Source organism: Struthio camelus, chromosome 9 (genome assembly GCF_040807025.1).
Source record: "Struthio camelus isolate bStrCam1 chromosome 9, bStrCam1.hap1, whole genome shotgun sequence".
Taxonomy (NCBI): domain Eukaryota; kingdom Metazoa; phylum Chordata; class Aves; order Struthioniformes; family Struthionidae; genus Struthio; species Struthio camelus.
This window is the reverse complement of record NC_090950.1, coordinates 15,881,986-15,901,572: the sequence shown is the minus strand read 5'-3', so window position 1 is coordinate 15,901,572 and position 19,587 is coordinate 15,881,986. Positions and strand designations below refer to the sequence as shown.

General features: G+C 37.8%; 1 protein-coding gene and 1 long non-coding RNA gene across 12 annotated transcripts in view; one reads left to right on the top strand and one right to left on the bottom strand.

The window, feature by feature from the left end:
• Window positions 1-19,587, bottom strand: part of LOC138068153 (uncharacterized) — a 237,532-nt gene that overhangs the window by 76,268 nt on the left and 141,677 nt on the right. The gene's annotated exons all lie outside the window — the stretch shown is intronic.
• SLC9A9 (solute carrier family 9 member A9) overlaps window positions 1-19,587 on the top strand; it is a 215,471-nt gene that overhangs the window by 93,306 nt on the left and 102,578 nt on the right. For all 8 annotated transcript variants that reach the window (XM_009688977.2, XM_009688978.2, XM_068954222.1 and 5 more), the window contains exons 9-10: window positions 115-203; window positions 17,797-17,910. In XM_009688977.2, coding sequence (XP_009687272.2) covers window positions 115-203; window positions 17,797-17,910 — 203 coding nt within the window. The remainder of the gene's footprint in view (window positions 1-114; window positions 204-17,796; window positions 17,911-19,587) is intronic.

Here is a 19,587-nt window from a genome sequence, read left to right as displayed (position 1 = left end):
TCTTTTGGTACAAAGTGCTTTTAATACAGTTTAATTAGCTTTTTTATGCAGCCCTCTGACAAACCTAAGGAAGAAAATAGAAACAGCTAACTCTGGCTTTTCTTTGAATTACAGGTATTGTTGCAGTCCTTTTCTGTGGAGTCACACAAGCCCATTACACCTACAACAACCTGTCACCAGATTCCAAAATGAGAACTAAACAGGTAGAGTATGGACACTTTGTGTCTTCAGCTGGTGTAATGAATAGATAGAGGTACTAGAATATAGCTGGATGGGATTTCATTAGTGTAAAGGAAGAAGCTTATGTCTTCTTTAAGGGAAGACTAGAGATTTTGCCAGGAAAACATTTAACAATTTCCTGGGTTAGCAAGAACCTCTTCCTCCCAAGAGACCTGAAATGTCAATCTAGGAGATGCAAGTTAAGGAAACGATAATTAATACCAGTTTCCGTACAAAAATGCTGCAAAGTTAGGAAATAGCAAGAGCTGGTAAATTAGAGGGAAATAGTCTGAGAGATTGGATCCACGTGGATTTTTGCAAAGGGACTCTAGAAACCGTGCAGGCCAGCCCACAGCTTTGAGCAATGAAATCATTTCATGCTGCCTCAGGAAAAGTCTGATGCAGTCAGAAAGGGGGAATTTTTTCCTTTATATTATTTAAAGTTTGGAGACAAGAAAAAATTTGGCTTTATGGTTTTTACTTAAACAGGTGACTCATTATTTATTACTTTGGAATTGCAATTATTTTGGGAAACTTGGGGCAGCTCTCAGTACAGGAATTGTAGCATTACAATGTTGAAAACATCTTTCAGCCCAAAGAATAATGTGATACTACCTAGTCATTACCTGGCTCCTGTAAGGAATCATTTAAATGCACAGTTTTCTTCCCTGGTATGTCCCAGGAACCCCAGATCATAGAAATTTTATCTCCTAGAGGAAACTGGGAACATATGGTCCAATACTATAATTTTCATGATGCAATCTGTTACCTTTTCTGCATTTCCTCAGTTTTAAGTATTTCAGTTAAACCAAGGTTTTATGTACAAAATTTTGGCATTTCTTGCCCATTTTAATTTAGTCAAAAATCCTATTTTCCATCAAAAACAGTTCAACAAAAATATTGGACATAGTATCAGCACCACAGGAAGTTCCATCTGAACCTGAGGAAAAACTTCTTCACTGTGAGGGTGACAGAGCATTGGAAGAGGTTGCCCAGAGAGGTAGTGGAGTCTCCTTCCCTGGAGATATTCAAAACCCGTCTGGATGCGATCCTGGGCAAACTGCTCTAGAGGTCCCTGCTTGAGCAGGGAGGTTGGACTAGATGATCTCCAGAGGTCCCTTCCAACCTAAACCATTCTGTGATAATAATGGAGTTCCACCGTCAGCCTCTCACAGGTTTTAAATGAGAATTTTCTGGTTTGAACTCCCAGACTAAAATGTTAGCTAGTGAACAGTAGGCCCTCTCAACTGCTTTTCTTCGTACCAGCAAAGGCTGATGCTTTCCAAAAGTATTCCAACAGAGGATAGGCATCAGAGGATCTCTGATAACTGTATCATAAGGGAACAATGTGTATACCTGCCTTAGAATTGTTTCTATTTTGCAGAAATACTGAATTACATATACTATTTCCACCCTGGCATGTAACTGTTACAATTTGAATACAAGACTCTATTAGACACTCATCTGCATGATTTAGTGACATATAGTCCTAGCTATTACACTTCTGAATTTACTATAGGATTACAAGAGTAATTCGTAAACACTAATGCAAGAGAGAGAGGCAGGCCATTGTATTTTTAATTATATATGAATCTTTTCAACTACAGAATTAACTAACATTTAGTTTAAATGCAAACATCTTTTTGGCTCTTGTTCTCTCATTTACTCCCTCCCATTCAAAAGTTCAAAGTAAAATAGTGAAAATAAACTGAATCTACCTGTGACCACACAGAAAAGGGATTCTGTGTTTCTCTACAGACCTACGAGTTTTATGCATCTCTTCTGTTTTTCCCTTCCCCTAAAAACTCTTAATCCTTGGCCTCCCTTGTGATACGGTTCAAAAATTGTTTTCAGTTTGCTTTGAATTCTTCTAATTTATTCTCCTATCCATAGATTATCCTTTCATATGCAGCTATTTCAGTGAGATCTGCACTGCCTCTTTCCTTCTCTCAAAGCAAAATTTACTAAGCCATACAGTTGGCATTCTTATAATCATAGATGACTTTGTTGCATTTTAAATGAATATTGTTGCTCAGTCTGCTTCTAAAACAAAGCCTGCTTTGCTCCCAATTTAAGCCATTTTTATTACTCACTACTGAGCAAAATTTTGGGCTTTTCAATTCATTTATGGAATTATTCCAAAGCAGTCAGCATCTTTTGTTACAATATGATAGATCTTTCAATAAGTTTGGCGAGCTGTAACACACACTGACAAGATGTGAATTAAGGATGAAATTAAGGCCAACAAAACACATGAAATTAGATTTAAAGCTAAGTCAAATTGTGGAATTGTTACTTGTCTTTAGAATGTTTTTTTCTCTTCTGCTTTGCATAATTTTCTTTACATTATTTATCAGCTGTTAAAATTGCATAGCTTGATGGTAAAATTCTGTATACAACACAGTGACAGTAATGGTGTTTCTGGCCATCATGTTCAGTTCTGTATTTCTCTCAATTCCTCATCATTTGCCCTAAGAGAACACCCAAGGAAAAAGAGATCTGCAAGATTGTCTTCAGATATTATATAGACTGAAAACTCATCTAAGGTTCTTAAAAGAAAATTTCTCTTCTGAAAGATGCCATATGAATATTAGTTTCCATGTCCTCTATTATCCATCCGATCACTATTTAGCATTCCAGAAAAGAGATATATTACATTTCAGGCATCCAAAACTAACAGAATCTGAAATTATAAAGTAATACAAGTCTTATCACAAACAATGAATTATTTTAACACTGCTGGAAAAAACGTGAGGTAACAAAGATTTAGAGAAAATGCAAATTTTGGAGAAGTTTCATTCTAGTTATCCAAAGTCTTACTGAATATTTATAGATGTTCTCTCTGTAAGTTTTTATTGTTTGTTTTTAATGTGAATACTGATGTTTTATAGTAGTATTCTTAACTCATCATCACTGACCTTACTACTGTCACAGTAATTTAAACATTAAAATGGCCACTGCCTTCAGTGGTGACAAGGTAAGGGCAACAGAGCGTTTCTGAGCATGGTATATTTAAAGTTTAATTTATCCAATATATCATTTGTGAAGGAGAAGATGTAGCTGTTAAGACCTGATTGAAAGTTACTTGATTCTGTGCGTTATTATTTACAGATACAAGCATAACCTCAAGTTATGCTGCAGGCAAACAGCAGTCGCTTCTAAATCTTAGTGTAAAATCTGGACTATAATGTGCCAAGTTCTTCAGGTGCACAGCTGGGTTGGGGTGATTTGCTCAACTACAGGTAAGTCAGTGGTGGAGCAGGATGTTGGTGGTTAAGTAGAAGTCATTCGTTTGTTGAAGTGGACAGACTCTAAATCCCTGCAGATCAGCTCTAGAAAGGGATGTATGGATGGTATATTTCCTAGAGGAAGAAAAGATATTCCTCACTATTTTTTTCACTCTACTCTTCAACAGTTTCACTCAAATGCTGAATTAAAACCAGCCCAGTTTGGTGGAGCATTATTAAGAGGACCTTCAACCTTTAACCCCAGGGAACAGCCACAGTAAAAAGACCGTAACTCTTTGGGAACAGGGCAATACCTCTCTTTGGATCAGTGTGCAAAGGGATGGAGGACACTGCTTTCAGGCAAAACACAGCGCCAGCGAGTTATAAATTGGGAAGGCAATCCTGAAAGGCACAGCAAAGCACATCCAGCCAGGAAGAGGGTATGTTAGGCACCGCCCTGCCTGTCTCCGTTCATTCCACCTGTCCAACCCTCGTTTATGTAGCCATCTCTGAAATACTTGTGTTAACAAGCTCATGAAGGTTGCTTTCTGAAGTTAGGTGCAACAGTCCTTCTAAACACATTCCTAGGTAAGCCCACATATTTTGCTGTTTCTGACAGCAAACTTATCAGGAATATTCACTTCATAGAGAAAAGGCTTCTGGTTCAGCTGCACTGGGAGTGCAGTACCTACAAGATGCTACATTAAGATTTCCGTGGTCCTTGACCTCCAAGTTTTTACAGAAGCTTTAGAACAGGATAAAGGCAAAGCAAGAGAACCCAGTGCTGTCTAACTGGTGAGTAACTTCACTAATTACGTAGTCCTACGAGGACTGCTTGAGCAAATTAACCTACAGTGAAGGACTGAAAGTTCAGATTGTGCACGTCTTACTGACAGACATAGTACTGAAGACCGGTCTTGCTAACTGGTGGATGTATTACTGATTGCATCAAATTTTAATTTCCACAACATAATGCAGGCATGATTATTATCTCTGATTATTAAATGTCATCACCTTGCAGAAGAGCAAGCTAGCAGCTATCTCCTGGAACTCCCTTGAAAATACATTAAGTGTTCAAAACTTGTGTAACTCATAGCTATACATTTTCCAACGTGTAAGCAGGCAAGGGAGTCAGCTGATTGCTACCTCATAAATTGATTTGTATTCCAGCGACAGTTCGGTGTAAAAGTGTTCTGTTTATAAGCATATTATTTAATTTAATGTTAATTTACCATATGAACTGAAACAAGCTGGCAAAACAGTCATGAAAAATATTTTTAAAAAATTCTACAGAAGCTGTAAATCACATCATTACAGTCTCTTGATAACCTGTCATAAAATAGCCTCTTTAGAGTTGATGCTGTTCTATCCATAACTATGGATTCACTTCTGAAGCTAATCTGACCATAAAAGGAGACTGTAAATTAAAAAGCAAAGTATAGCAGCAGAGATGTCCACATCTACCGGCGGGGTGGGGGGGGGGGAATCAATAAATTGAAGGAGTGGTTCCAGAACAGCATCAAACAATGTTTATGAGAAAAAGAGCATTCTAGGGCTGAAGGCAAAGAGGTAGCAGAAGTCATTTTTTAGCTCGCTGCGTCCAGCTGAATCCCTGAAGGAATGCAGTCATTCAACTGCATTTCTGCTGGCCTAGTGGCTGAATGGAGGTGCCTAGGTACTACTACCAAAGCAGCATCAATGTGCTGCTATCCCACTCCAGATGCCTAGCACCCACATTGTATTTGGGAGAAGCAACCCTATAAAGCCAGGGGCAGAAACCGTACAAAAAGAAATGACTTTAGTGCCACTCATCTTAAACCCTCCATAGTCACACTGTGGGTTCTGTCCTGCTGTTTATAGGATCATTTAGAAGCGAAGCATTTAGAGCTAGGCATACTTCTAAAACATACAACCTATCTCTGGACAATGCCTACTTCTTTCTGTTATCAGACACTGGATCACTTAGACATAATTAATTTACACTTCTGGGAAAAAAAGGCCACAAAAATGTCAGGATTTAATGGCACTTACAATTCTGTCTCTTGATTTTTAAAAATTAGAGATTATTTCTAGATTTAGGAAAAACTCTATTTATAGCAAAATGTCCTCAATAATTAGCAAAACAACAATGATCACAAAATACAAGCACATAATTTAGATCCTTCTGAAACGAGCAACCTAACTGCTAGCTGTTGGGATTAGCTCAGGAGCTCTACTCAAGAAAAAAGGCACTGCAAGAGATCAAATTTTTCCACATAAATGATTGTCAGAGAGAAAGACTGAGGTAAAAAAAAGTTATATTTGAAATAAGACCACCACAGGTATTGTGTAGGAGGAATCCGTTTTCCCAGCACAGTCATAGCACCTGCAGAAAAATTTCCTACTAGCATGATTTTCCATTTGCTTCTGAGTACCACTGGTTATCTGAAACAGGATGACATACTTGACAGTTAACACTGTTCCTAAGAGTAAACTGAAAATTCTGTTTAACTAATACATAGCACTCAGGTCGGGCACTCTCAAAAAGTGTGCATTAAACCAAAAGAAGTCCTTGACCACAGGCTCCAATAGAGTGTGAATTCCTAGCTGTTGTTGAATAGGTTGTAGGCATGAAGTACTTTCTTCCTTTTAAGTGGAGACGAAGTATAAAAGTTTGCTCTGATGGACACTGTCCCCTTCTATCTAATGATTCCCTTTCTACAGCTGAACAAAAGAAAAACTAATCTCCAGCCTCCTCAAATCCATCCACATTCAGCCTCAAAAGCAATAAACACTGGGACTTCAGGCACTGTTGCTCAGAAAAGATTCCAGGTGATCAAATTACAGTGGTCAGTACAAAGGTCTGAAGAAGCAGCTACTTCTCATAACAGGAATGAGAAAATAAAATGGCATCTTGGGACGTTTTATCCCCAGTGGAACAGTATTAGTACATTTCTGTTCATATTTTAGCCAACTTTGCTCAAGGTAAACATTTTGGAAACAAGTTGCATTTCACACACACACTTTTTTTTTTTTTTTTGGTGAGACAAGGCCCATAGCAAAGCCCCCATTTTGCAGCCATTCAGTATGATCTGGGGGAAAGCAAGAGGTCTATCCACTCCCGATTCTGCAACTCCAACCTAGACTCAGACTCTGACATCATGTCAAAGGATTGTATTTGCTCCCGAGATTTCTCTACTTTGAGACTCCTTTCTGTCCTCTTATAGAAGTATGCCTGCTCTTACTCTTTCAAAGAGAAAAAAACAATGACAATCATAAAAAAGCTGTGAGTACAGAAATAAAAAATAGAAGAAAGAAAGAAAGACTTATGCTGCTTTTAGCACCTAGCTATTAAGGGTAGGTATCCAAAAGAGCAGGTAGGAGTTTCTGATAACTCTGAGTTGCCCAACATATATTGAAATCAATATAGCACAATTAGACCCTTTTAAAAGTCCTACAGCTCACCTATCTTTAAGCATTAGCTATCATTACACATGTAGCCCAATCCCTTGAAGAGAAATAGCCCCTTCACCCTACACTTTCTAAGTTCCCGGTTTACCTCCTGGGGCACCAACGAGCTCCCATCACTCCACAAGCAGGCTGGCAAAGTCCCGTCTTCCTGAGCTGAACCTTCACAGCTTGCTAACTCCATGCATCTCTACATGGTCCGAGGGCCAATGGGTTGGTTACCAACAGGCTGCCCTCATTTATAAATTAGCTTCTTATCTCCAATTGAATATGCACCACATGTGTAATGCTTGCAATAATTATTACGTTTTAAATGGATTGGAACTAACAGGAAGCACACAATGAATTCCAGTTCTCCACACAGTTATTTTCTGTGTTTATCAGAAAAAGCTGAAGGTTGGAAACATGCCAGATGCATTGTTTGGCCAGATGTACCGTAAGATCATATGGAACCCTGTAGAACAGTATAATGCTATAAAGAAAGTTAAAGCTGCTTACTGAGTAGGTTTGACAGGGAGAATCGCAATAACACATGAAATTCTTGACTTCTGTAGAAGGAATTATACTACCATATCTTTTAACCTCAATTTCTTAGCAAAATCACTCATTATCTGACTGATGTTCCTGATTACTTAACCATGCTAAAAGAATGTTAATCTGCAGTCTTTTTACATGGAGTTCCCCTTAAAATTCTGTGGAAATGCTTTAACTGTTTCCTTTCTTTTAGCTGTGTCCTACCAGGCGGATGGTAAACAGCTAAGAAACATTAATACAAGTAGATTGATATCGGTAATTAGCTGCATAATTTAAAAATCCTTTGTTTTTCACAGGAAGAGATGCAGAATTATTATTGTATCAGAAATATTGCTATCCTAGAAACAATATAGAAAACATTGGGTGTCCCCAGACAGAAATCTCATCTGTATATCCAGTTCTACGCTATATTCTTTAATCTGTATTTTTCCTCTGTTTTTCCATACCAACTTTAGTGATTTCTTTACTGAGAATGTGCAGATTTACTCTGTCCTCAGTGGTTCCCATCAAGCATGCGTCCCTTTGTCATCAGCATTTTGTACAGAGTAATATATTCTAGTATCTTCCACCCGCAAACACCCATGAATAAAAACAGTATTTCGGAACTACAAAAAACAGATTTTCCCTGGAAAAACAAAATAAAACAACTTCCATTCACTGTGCTTAAGCACATGAAACAGAAAATACACAGGCTCAAATGCAATTCATACCTTGAAGAAACCTGGAACTGTAGTGAAATACTTCTGTAGAGAAGTATTGCTCATCTTTTTGACAAATGATGTCGTTTTTGATGCCGATAGGCTAAGGGACCCTATCAGCTCATAATGCCATATACAAACTAGTTTCTAAACCGTCTCATTAAAGGTTTTACAATCTTTTTAAACATTGAATGTTCTCCTTAAATATTAATAAGTTCTTTGTTAAGGTGATAGTTTGCTCTTTACAGCACAGTAGCAGATGCCAGTAGCTGGCTAACGTATACCAATTGGTATTAAAATCTATGGGCCACATTTTCATTGGCAAATGGAGAAATATACAATGGAGTTTCAAATGGAGACATATGCTGTATTTTCTTTGAAAGATGCACTGAATCACAAATGAGATTCGTACATGCCTTCATATGTACGGTGGAATCAAACCGTATGGGTCTATATAATAGACCCATAGAGCTGATTCATGTAATAATGCAGATCGTGTAATTTTGCTCCGGACACATCTGTTAATCTTATCACACAGGGTTTGAAGAGAGGCCTCTGAAGCGTATCTCCTTACTGTGGGCAGCTAGCACTTATCCTCAGTTTTTAGTTCTGCGTCTATGCAAAGAGCCAGCCTTCCCCCTTAACTCTGTAAACCTCTCTGCTCATCTTGCAGACTTCTCATGTTTTTTATCCGAATGGATCATCAATTCCTGAAAAGTATCCCACATCAGGAGGCAGAGAAGCTGATTAAGGATGATCCTAAAAATGAAACAAAAAAAACTCCAAGCCCTCACCCAAACTCTGCCGTATAAGAGCAGATGAGCGGCCCCACTAATTCAGTATATTCTGCTTCAGAAACTGGCCCTAGAATCTGCAGAGTAATTCCAAATCATACTGCAAAATGTAATTATAGGATAACATTCTGCCAGGCTAGAATAGTTAAGAGTTGGCTTATCACAGAATCACAGAATCTTTTAGGTTGGAAGGGACCTCTGGAGATCATCTAGTCCAACCTCCCTGCTCAAGCAGGGTCCTCTACAGCATATTGCCCAGGATCACATCCAAACGGGTTTTGAGTATCTCCAGGGAAGGAGACGCCACTACCTCTCTGGGCAACCTCTTCCAATGCTCAGTCACCCTCACAGTGAAGAAGTTTTTTCTCAGGTTCAGGTGGAACTTCCTGTGGTGCAGTTTCTGCCCATTGCCTCTTGTCCTGTTGCTTATAAGGAATAAGTCTTTAAGAATAAGAAAAGGAATTTAACATAGTCAGGATCTCAACAGTATTCAACAGCAGTTAGAGCAAGAACGGCTCTTGGGCTGTGTGCTCGCCCTAAGTTAGAACAGGGTAAGGTCTTGTGTCCATTCCCCTCAACCTTCTGTTAACAGATTCATAACAAAACAGTACACATATGGAAGACCCTATACAAATATCTGCACCACAGAAAGTAAAGAAGTGATTTAGTACGTATCTTTCTATCTTACAATAGGCACTGAATGAAAAACAGAATGTCATCAGAAAAAAACAAGCAAATACTTTCCCTGTTTTCTAGATTAAGGTAAAAGTGAATCTTTCCTGATTTGTGGTTCTTAAAGGTCCTCTAATGTTTTTCACAGAAAAAAAGACTGTAAACAGAGGCATCTGTATGGGTGACTGGAGGCTACAGTGCAACAACTTTTGTAGAACAGGTTCAAAGAGAGCAAACCGATGTTGTCCTGCAGTATGTTGGATTTGCAATAGGATGGAAAACTTATAGCATTAGATAATTTTTTACAGTGTGGTTCTTGACAGAAAGCATGCAATTTGACTTAAAAGAAAAGACACCATAGATTTCATAGGAAACCTTTTTATCCCCGGTAGGCTATAGGCTCTCATGTTGGTTACTAGCTCCTAATATTTCAAAGACTGTCTAAGTGAATTTCTTTCAAACACCCTTGGCAAGGAAGGAAAATTGAGGGGTGTTTTTAACTTGCTTGAAGAATTAATATTAGAGAATATTTCCTCTCAGCATACTGAAACAATAAATTGCATTTGTCCTCCTTAGAAATGGAATTGATCGCTTGAGGTTAGGACTGTGATGGCAAGTCACAGAAAAAACACTTGGAAGGGATGAAAAGAGGAAGATGAGATTGATTTCGTGTTTTTCTCTTGAAGCATCAGCAGAAATTCCTCTAATTCTAACAAAAATGAGAAACACTAAAGATAAATATATATATTACTCTTCATTGCAACTTTAAAGACAACTAGATTACTTCAATAACATAACTACTCTTTGACCCAAAGAACAGTCATGTTTTAAAGTGTCTAAGTCTCCTTTGTTAGCTGTATGAAGAAGTATGCTGAAATTGGCTTTAGCAAAGCCACAGTTTCTTTCTTTTGCTGATGTTTTTACTGTTGTTCCGTATAGCTCTTAACTATCTGTGTGTAACGTCGCCACTCGCCTGATTTGTGATTTACTACGCCACAAAAATACCTTCCAATAAAGTATCTTTCTAGGCATCCAGAATGTCATAAACAGAAGTTTCATTTTTATTGATGTCATTATTATTTTGCAGCTTTTTTACTTCTTTTTTCTCTACATATAGCTTATTCTCTGATCTCAGCTTTATAAAAAGACTACCTTAATCCTAAACAACACATGCAGCTCTTCATTTTCCATTACCACAATTATTCCTCTATCAGCTAGTGGAGCAGCCACTCGTGTTCCCAAAGATGTCCAGGTATGTTCCTAAGAATAATGATTCCAGCACCACCATTAATTGCTGATCAGCCAAAAGTTCTTTAATCCCTTCAAATAATTCTCCAGCTACCATCTGTTATGTTCCATCTTGAGCAGAACCCCTCCTCAATTCTTTTACAGTAATACAGTACTGCTGAAGTAAAATATTCATAATTTAAACTGCAGTGATCCCTGAGCACATCATCTTGAGACAAGAGAGCACTGAGGATTCCTGATTCCTTTAGCTGGACATATGGCTGTGTTGTGCATTTGTGGCTGCAACATCTCAGTTCAAGAATTTAATAAGCACTTTGAAAAAGGTTGTTTCTACTTCGTGAACAAAATAATAATTTCAGTTACAAGCTCTATAAGCAAGAATAGTTTCATACTCTCTGCTTTGGCAATACCTTTCATTGAAATATCTTTCTTGGGTCATTTTTAGAAATAACTTAATGCACCATTAATAGCAATAATAGCTGATCTTGCTATCAGGGAAGGAAGATAACGATCTGAAAAGGTTCTCCCTCTGACAAGAGCTATGGTAGAATGAATCATTTTTCTACAATTAGATTCAAAGACTATTGAAGTCGACATACAGATTCTCAGGAGGCTCTGAATTTCACCATACTCCTACATGTCCACACCAAAGTTTCTACTGCTCTCCCTGCCTTACATATGTAAGAAATGAGTATGCTCAGTGTCAGATTTTGAACTGAGTCACTTGTCAATTAACTGATAAAACGGAATAATAACATTCTTTCTTAGGGTTAATTTTAATCATGTAATTAATGATGTTGACAGATCATTATAAATACAAACCAGCCTAAGCTTCCATTCACCCTTGAGGTCTAACCCTTTCAGAAATTCTGAAAATTTTACCTTTTAAGTCATTCTCTGGTTTTCATCCAATAGCTAGGAACAAAAAAAAAAGCCTTTGAATTTAACTACCTAATTTTAAACAATTTTGGTTTAAACTTTTGTTCAACAAAGCCTTTCATTCACCCATGGCATTTTTAGTAACAACAAGGATTTGCCTTGATGTCTAGGGCCAACCATTTCTTTTTTTACTGTTGCTAGTCAGCAGTGAGTTCTGTGCCACTAATTTATCAAGCTTCTCCCACACTGAACTTTAGTGGAGGTGTTTAGATTGTGCCACAAAGCATGAACAGTATTGTGAAAATGCAAAATATTGTTGGCCATTCCTCTCTCTTGCTGCTGCTTTTTTCTTCACTTATTTTACCTTTTACTTTCCCACTTCTTCCTCAGGTCTTAGGTGTCTTTTGAACCCCCCCAGGTCTAGAGGGAAATAGAAAGTTATCATGTGCCTTCCATAAACCTGTTGGGGTGAAATTCATTGAATTCAATAGCAAAGCCTATTGACACAAAAAAAGCCAGAATTTTGCCCCAGGACATAGAGATCTTTTAAGAATCTCCCTCTGTTAATTTGTTAGTAAGTTTGCAGTCAAATAAGCTAAGACAGCACAATAAACAAGTTTATCTTCTGATAATGCGCTTCATGAATTTGAGTTACTTCTGCTGATTCTTTTAGCTAAGCAGGTTATTCTAGAATTTAGTATTATATGACTATACTGTAAGTATTAATTATAGCTGTATAAAGGATTTCAGGCAAGAGCTTCAAATTCAAACCTCCTTTTTCTGATATTGAAACCTCTAATCAAAACAGAAAGATTAAATAAAGCAATTAGGCTATAATAAAGGCTTCTAGAATCTTAGAAAAATTATCACAGTCTGAATTCTCACTGCATTTTATTCAAAATAGTTAGGGAAAAGCAGTTTTCATCAGTTATTGATTTATCAATATCCTTGACTTCATGAAACATTTTTGATAGCTATGTTCTAATGTAAGAGCATTATTCAAATATCATAAATTTTTTACCCATCACATAACATTGACTGATTGGAATTTTAATAGCGCTCTGTCACCTCCAAATCTCTCTTACAAAATAGTCAATTTTATACCCTAGATGCCCAGCTGCTGTTGGACTATTGAAATTCTTTCTCCCTGTTTTGATGTCATGCAGGAATAGGTAAGATGTAACCCCTAGACAGGTGGCATTCCTACATATTGCTAGCAAAATCGATGCAACTACAGAAGACTTGCAGGTATCTAGATATGGATGACTTTCCTTCAATAGGTGTTAAATTAACTGAAAGACTATAATACTTTTTTCAGTCCAGAAAAGCTGGTGAATAAAAGTCACTGAGTTTTCCTGGAAATAAGTTTCTGAAATAAAGTTCAGCTTTTAGCCCATACTCTAGTACTAACATCATTCCCTTGAGATGAAAGAGTACTGTCTAAAAGTACTGGGATTTGAGAAACATTACATTTTTCTTCTCCCCAGCTACGAGGAGACTGTGGTATAAAACATGTTCACGTTCTCTTTTTGATGCTTCTTTAAAGAATTGTGCTTTTACTGCAGCAGAGATTGAAATTTAATGTGTCCCATCTTGCAGGTGCACAAATTACTTAGCCAGATAATCTCTCTAACACTCAGTGAAAATTTAAGTATTTCTATAAAATGGATCAACGTGCAAAATCCATTTTGAGGTAGCTTGTTTTGCTAATGAGCCTGAATCTAATTGTGGAGGTGGGGAGAAGGAGAAGAAAACATAAAAAATGCTTTCTTTATCTTGCTCAAAAGATAAAACTAATACAGTTTTTATAAGATGTTTCACTTGACTTAAAACTAAATACTGTTATAAGATAAGCTTCGTGGTCACAACAAGGCTCAAGGTGTAGGTAACTGACACTCATTCCTTCCTCTGCCAGTGCGAGCTGAAGTGCAAGTGACACTTCCTAGAAGAACGTCCCAAGCTGAACCTGATTTTTTTGCACATCCCTCTTAGTATTTACAGTAGCTATGAATTTTTTTGCACATCCCTCTTAGTATTTACAGTAGCTATGAATAGCAGAAAGCCTGAGCACATTTGGTGAAGGATGAGTTTTTGCATAAAATTTATATCAATTTTAATAGATATTTTTAATATCAATCTTTCGTAATATTTGCTCTTTACAGAGGAAATGAACAAAATAAAGCAAATACCAGTGCCAGTAACTCGCAGAGCTAACACCTAAACCAAATGCATGGCTCATTTCTGCGTTGGTCCTACTGTAATTAATAATTTTTAAAAAAATAGATATCCTTGGCAAAACTCTGCTCTGAGATGCGTTGAGATTACTTCAAATTTATACTAGCGATTAATTAGAACTCTTACCTTAAAACTTTAACAGATTTATAGACTTTGTAGAGAGGTAGTAATGGCAGATTACAAATGTGTCTTTTTGTTTAATACAGAAAAAATATGTTATTACTATGTGTATTTTTAAATGGTTTCTAGTATAATTTTCTGGCAGCCTTAGGGAAACTAATGGCAGCGTATGAGCACTTCAAAGTCAACTTCATTTACACTAAAAAAAGGTTAGTTGTCTTTATGGGAGGTGAGGAAAGGGAATTTAAGGTTATGGGCAAAATACTTCCTAGAACACAAATATTATTTAATTTTGTTCATGCAGGTAATCCCACTTGCAAATATGTACGTTGAATATAAAAGACACTTTTGAGCGTCATTTAAGTAGACCATAGACCATGGAACATAGTACAGACCTGATTTATGACCACTCAGAAAAAAAAAAAAGGATTTCTCGGGAGTTAATGAGAGTGTTTCAACTCTTCTTGGAAATCCTTGAGTGTCCTGGGAAATTAAGAATTCAAGAAGAAAGCTTATTCCTTCTATTCTTCTGCTTCTCATCAAAAGGTCTTGACCGCTCATCTTTACAATATGACAGAAATAGCTGCAAACTTTGGTGCAAAAGGCCTGACAATTTGGGAATATGCCTCTATGGAAGCTGCTCCTTTAAAGGGCGCTCACAAGATCCCTTTCCAAGAGACTGCTTTGTTCTGATGGGACTTACGCTACACACCACTGACAGTTAGATGCTTACTGGAGTATCTCCATGAACTCTGTATAACTATTGAACAAAACACAGAAACTGAAGAAACGCTAAATAGATAATATACTGAATACAGGAATAAAACAGTGAAAGAACTGAAACTCTTGGGAAATCTGGAGGACAGTGGATGAGTTTTACGTTATATTTATAAGCACTGTGTTCCAGGAAGACATATTTAGATATAGCTTTATTTGTGACAATAGCTAGTTTTGAAGCGCTTGACATTTTTAATATGTTTTTGTTAAGTCGGGGCAGAAATTTGAATAGGCTGCACTTCATGCATAAATGCAACATGTGAGTGATACGCTTTTAAAAAGAGAGAGCAAATATATGGAGGATACTTAAGACTTTATGGATGAGGCTGACAAGCTAATCTTGCCACTCCAAGGAGCTGAGAGCCTCACAAGAGACCATATCAGGGTTGTGACCGCAATAGGAAGGAGTCTGTTCCAAATTACCTCTTGAAATAGAACCTGGATTTTTGCTATACAAAGGAAGTTAACTGGTTTGGATTTAATCTTCTAGCAAGCTGGCAGTGTTCTGATACTGCAGGATCAAAATACTAAGAAACTGGAGATAAGACAACAAAACAGCACAGTTCAGCAGCTACATTCACAGAAGAATGGAATTTGGATTGTACTTGCTTTTGCATACCAACCAAATGATGGCCACAAATATGATTCAGGACCAGCAAGAGATTACAGTGTGGCATGTATCTGAAAGAGATGACAAGGCTAGAAAGTGTCACGTACGCTGCAAAGCACAGGCCAAGAAAACTAGTAAGCCTATGCTGGTGGCACTGAAAGCACTGGCCCAGTAAGCAAAGTATGTATGTATTGCTTGTGTTGATTGGAAATACATAGTCAAGAGTTAAGGATTTATACTTTTAAGACTCACTTACTGAAGTCATTCTGAAGTTTTGAAGCTCATTAAGGTAGCAAGAAACAGGTTCCTTTTAGCCAGAAAAGGAGGTGAAGTTGCAGAGAAACATAATAGATACACTAGAATTGAATTTATAAGACCTACCAAAAGATTGCATCCTGACCAAACGGCTGGGAGGCGAGGGGCAAGAAATCTAAAAGTAGTAACATCATGAAAACACTTTAGTCAAGAGTTAAGAGCTTGAATTTACTCTTGAAGACTACTGAGAAAAAGTATACAAAAAAAGGAATGACATAGCAGATTCTGTTTTGCTTCAAAAAATGTAGGTCAATAAAGAGTTGGGAGAAAACAAGAAAAATACTGTTGTTCCAGATTTGTTTGTTAATGAATCAAACATAGATGTACTTTATATTTCTTTAAGTCTTGAATGAGATTTTGTAACTGAAGAGTGAAACATCATTCAGCTTTAAAACTCTACAGTACCTTTATCTTACCTCAACAGCTAAAGTGTGTATTTGCAGCTCCTCATAGTAGTGCCCTTCCCTCAAAATAAATTTATATATCACACATAAACACATATCTCTCTCTCTCTCTATATATATATATACACACATATATATATATACAATCCTGTCATGATATTCTTGATAGACTGTTTAAAGCATTACAAAAACATGCCACATGACATTCCAACAAAGAGGTGTGATGATGTTTGTTCCCAAAACGGAAATGCAAAGAGTTAGCACAGAGATTGCTATGGGTCGCAAGATTCCATAACTGGAGTCTGGTCTGACATCTGGTTTCTCTCATTATAAAATTTAAGTCTTCCAAATTGTAAATATTTCCTGTGTTTTGTTTTTGTGGTTAATTTTGCTGGTCAGCAGTGCAGCACAAAATGGGGACCAGGGCACGTGTGCTTGGGATAACTGATGGTGCTGCCATGGGGGCCAAAATATCTTCCCCTGTACTACTGAGTGTTATGCCATTTTGCCTCTGAAATTCATTCTAAATAATGTTTCTGACAGCTCTCATTTTTCCTTTGTTAGATCTTAGTGACTGTTATTGGATATTTATTTTTAGAAGCACAAACATATTACAAAAAAATACATAAGCCCCATTGAAGATGAAGAGAAATATCTCCATAGTAACGTTCCTGCGTTCCTGATAGAGTGATTTATGACTGTAGACAGACCTGACAAAAGTAGGCCTTAATTCTGTATCAGGATTTGTTAGCAGAGACTCCTGAGCCCAGAAGTGCCTTCAGCAGACTAAAGTCCTCATCTTCGCTCCTTAGTAGTTACTTGGTAGCAATGATTAATTTTTTCCAGGTGTGGCTAATATGAAAATTTATATTTTATATTACTTTTTATATAGTCGTCTACAAAAGCAATCAAGAACATCCCCTGAAGGCAAATGGATGTTTTGATTTCATTTGTTTTTTTCACAGAAGAAATCCTTTCATAATGACATATCTTAGGCATGCTTTATCATTTGTTTAAATGGTATCTTAAATAGATTCACTTGAAATGAGTAATTGATATCCATGTAGTGCAATAAGAATTACCTACAGGATAACATTCGTTATAATAAAAAAGACAATGTGATATTTTAAAGGCACAGGTTCTTAAAAAGCCACTTAGGAAAATTTTTCCTCTCTTGGCAGGGGCACATACCCATCACTGTTTTGTGCATAGTTACTTGTGTACTCGGGATCTGATCCATTTCCCAGGCCCACCTGTGTAAACATGAGCGAAGCTCAGTTTTTCTCTCCGCTTCCTTGCAATTTGCATTGCGGCTGGTATAACTTATTTGCTTTTTATATATTTTACCATTTGTCTGTGTTAACTTTCATAAGCAAATGAGGGCAAGACATGCAAGTAACTATGATTTTAAAGCTAAAAGCACTATCAAAGACATCACATAGACCGTATAACAGATTAAAGTTTTAAAATCCACCCTTGAAATAGATAAGATTTCTGTTCCTTTTATCTAAACAGTTCTGTACGCCAAGCTAATATTTTTTATTAACTATGTGACGAACAGAAGTTAGTTCCCTATGAGTCATGAGTCATAACTATGTTCTTTCTCTCTTGTTTAAGTTGTTCGAGTTCATGAATTTTCTGGCTGAGAATGTCATCTTCTGCTACATGGGACTCGCACTATTCACGTTCCAGAATCACATCTTCAATGCGTTGTTTATATTTGGTGCATTTGTATCCTTTGCTTCAAATAACTATAAATGTATGCGTGTGTGTGTGTGTGTGTGTGTGTGTGTGTGTGTATAAAGAATGTGTGCCGCATGTGAATGACGTTGTCAATAAGGAAACCTATCAGTTTCTAAAATGCTAAAAATCAATTCTTTGTCAGGTCCAAAGATTACCGTCTTTATTACGTATATCTCCATATCTCAGTGCACGTGAGTGAGTGGTCTTTTGGCAGATGCTATTTTGCAGATATGCTACAAGGCAAATAGCTTTAAACCAGGTGGGGAATTTCTGCCACTGGGCTTGATATTAGGCTTAGAAGTGGGGTGGGAAATTAGGATGTGTATTGGGACACAGCTGTGCGGACACCTGCAGGGGCACAAAATCTTCCTGCCTCTCCAGAGCCAGTGCAGGTCTACAAACTGCAGAGCTGCCTCCAAATAGCTGTGTGCTGTAAGCAGAGCTCTCCCAAAGCTATCTGAACACTATTAAGTCCTTAAAAAGCACACAGTCCTGCGTTGTGCAAAGCTTACCTTCTTTGTATTTGATAGCTCTAGTGTACGTGGAATTATTTATGTCCTCAAGGGTGCCTCAGCGACGGGCAGGAAAAAGAGGCTGTGTCTTTAATTCTGCCATGTTTTCTCAGCAAAGCCTATTGCTTACTTGTGCAGCGGCATCAATTCTTTTCATTGTGACAGGTCACACAGTGACATTTGTTGGCTCAGAGCAGCAGCCCTTTGCTTATCACTTTTTGGTGAACTGCAGTAGCTTTGAAGGTTGGGACCACAGTTTACTTGCAGTAATTTTTACATACAATTTCCAAAAGAATAAGAAGTGTACCACAGTTCCCCCGGCTACAGGTTGTTTTAGAGGGCGGAGAGGACCCTAGGAGCCTGTCGCCCACCACCACCACCACGCAGCAAGTCCAATACCGCGTCCTGTGCTCCTAGCAGGGAGGACGGCCAAGCGCGAGAGCAGCACCCAGCACCCCAGGTGGGAGACTGTTGCAGAGCACCGCGGGGACCCAGACCTGTTGTCTCCTCTCACTGTGAGCCACGAGGCTGCAGTAGGTTACAAGGGGGCTGCAGATCAAAGGGCACGAAATCCACAGGTGAAGCAACCACAGCTACTTTGTGGGTTATCCGAAGCCCACAGGAGCTTCAGGCCAGCTCCTGGCCCTGCAGGTATGATGCGCTCAAACGCTGCCAACCCAAGGGCTTCCTCCCATGCTACGATCCACAGCACGTCCAGGCTCTCAGAGCCGTAATCGAGCCCCAAGAGTCACAAGACAAGGGGAGGATGGAACTTGCTAAAAGTGTCTACAAGGAGTTATGATTGTCTTTTTTTTTTAATCTGAATTAGCCTCATGCTTCTAATTAAGGCAATTTTGTGATAGCTCCATAGAGGAGTAATAATGAACCCCTTTCTAAAAAATCTCCAAAGGAAAAAAAAAAAAAAAGGCAAAGAGTGCTCGATATAGACAATATGAATTGTCAGGAAATAAGAAAGTAATCATGTCCAAAAGCACATTTATTCTTTGCAAATTGCTGCTGAAGGAGATAATGCTGTCTCTGCAATTGATGAGGGGCATTTTACTGAAAGACTGAAGATGAAGTCACATGTGATACAAATGTGATGAGTAAAAGCAGAGTGATTGAAGTGGAATATATAATGATGAATTTAAAA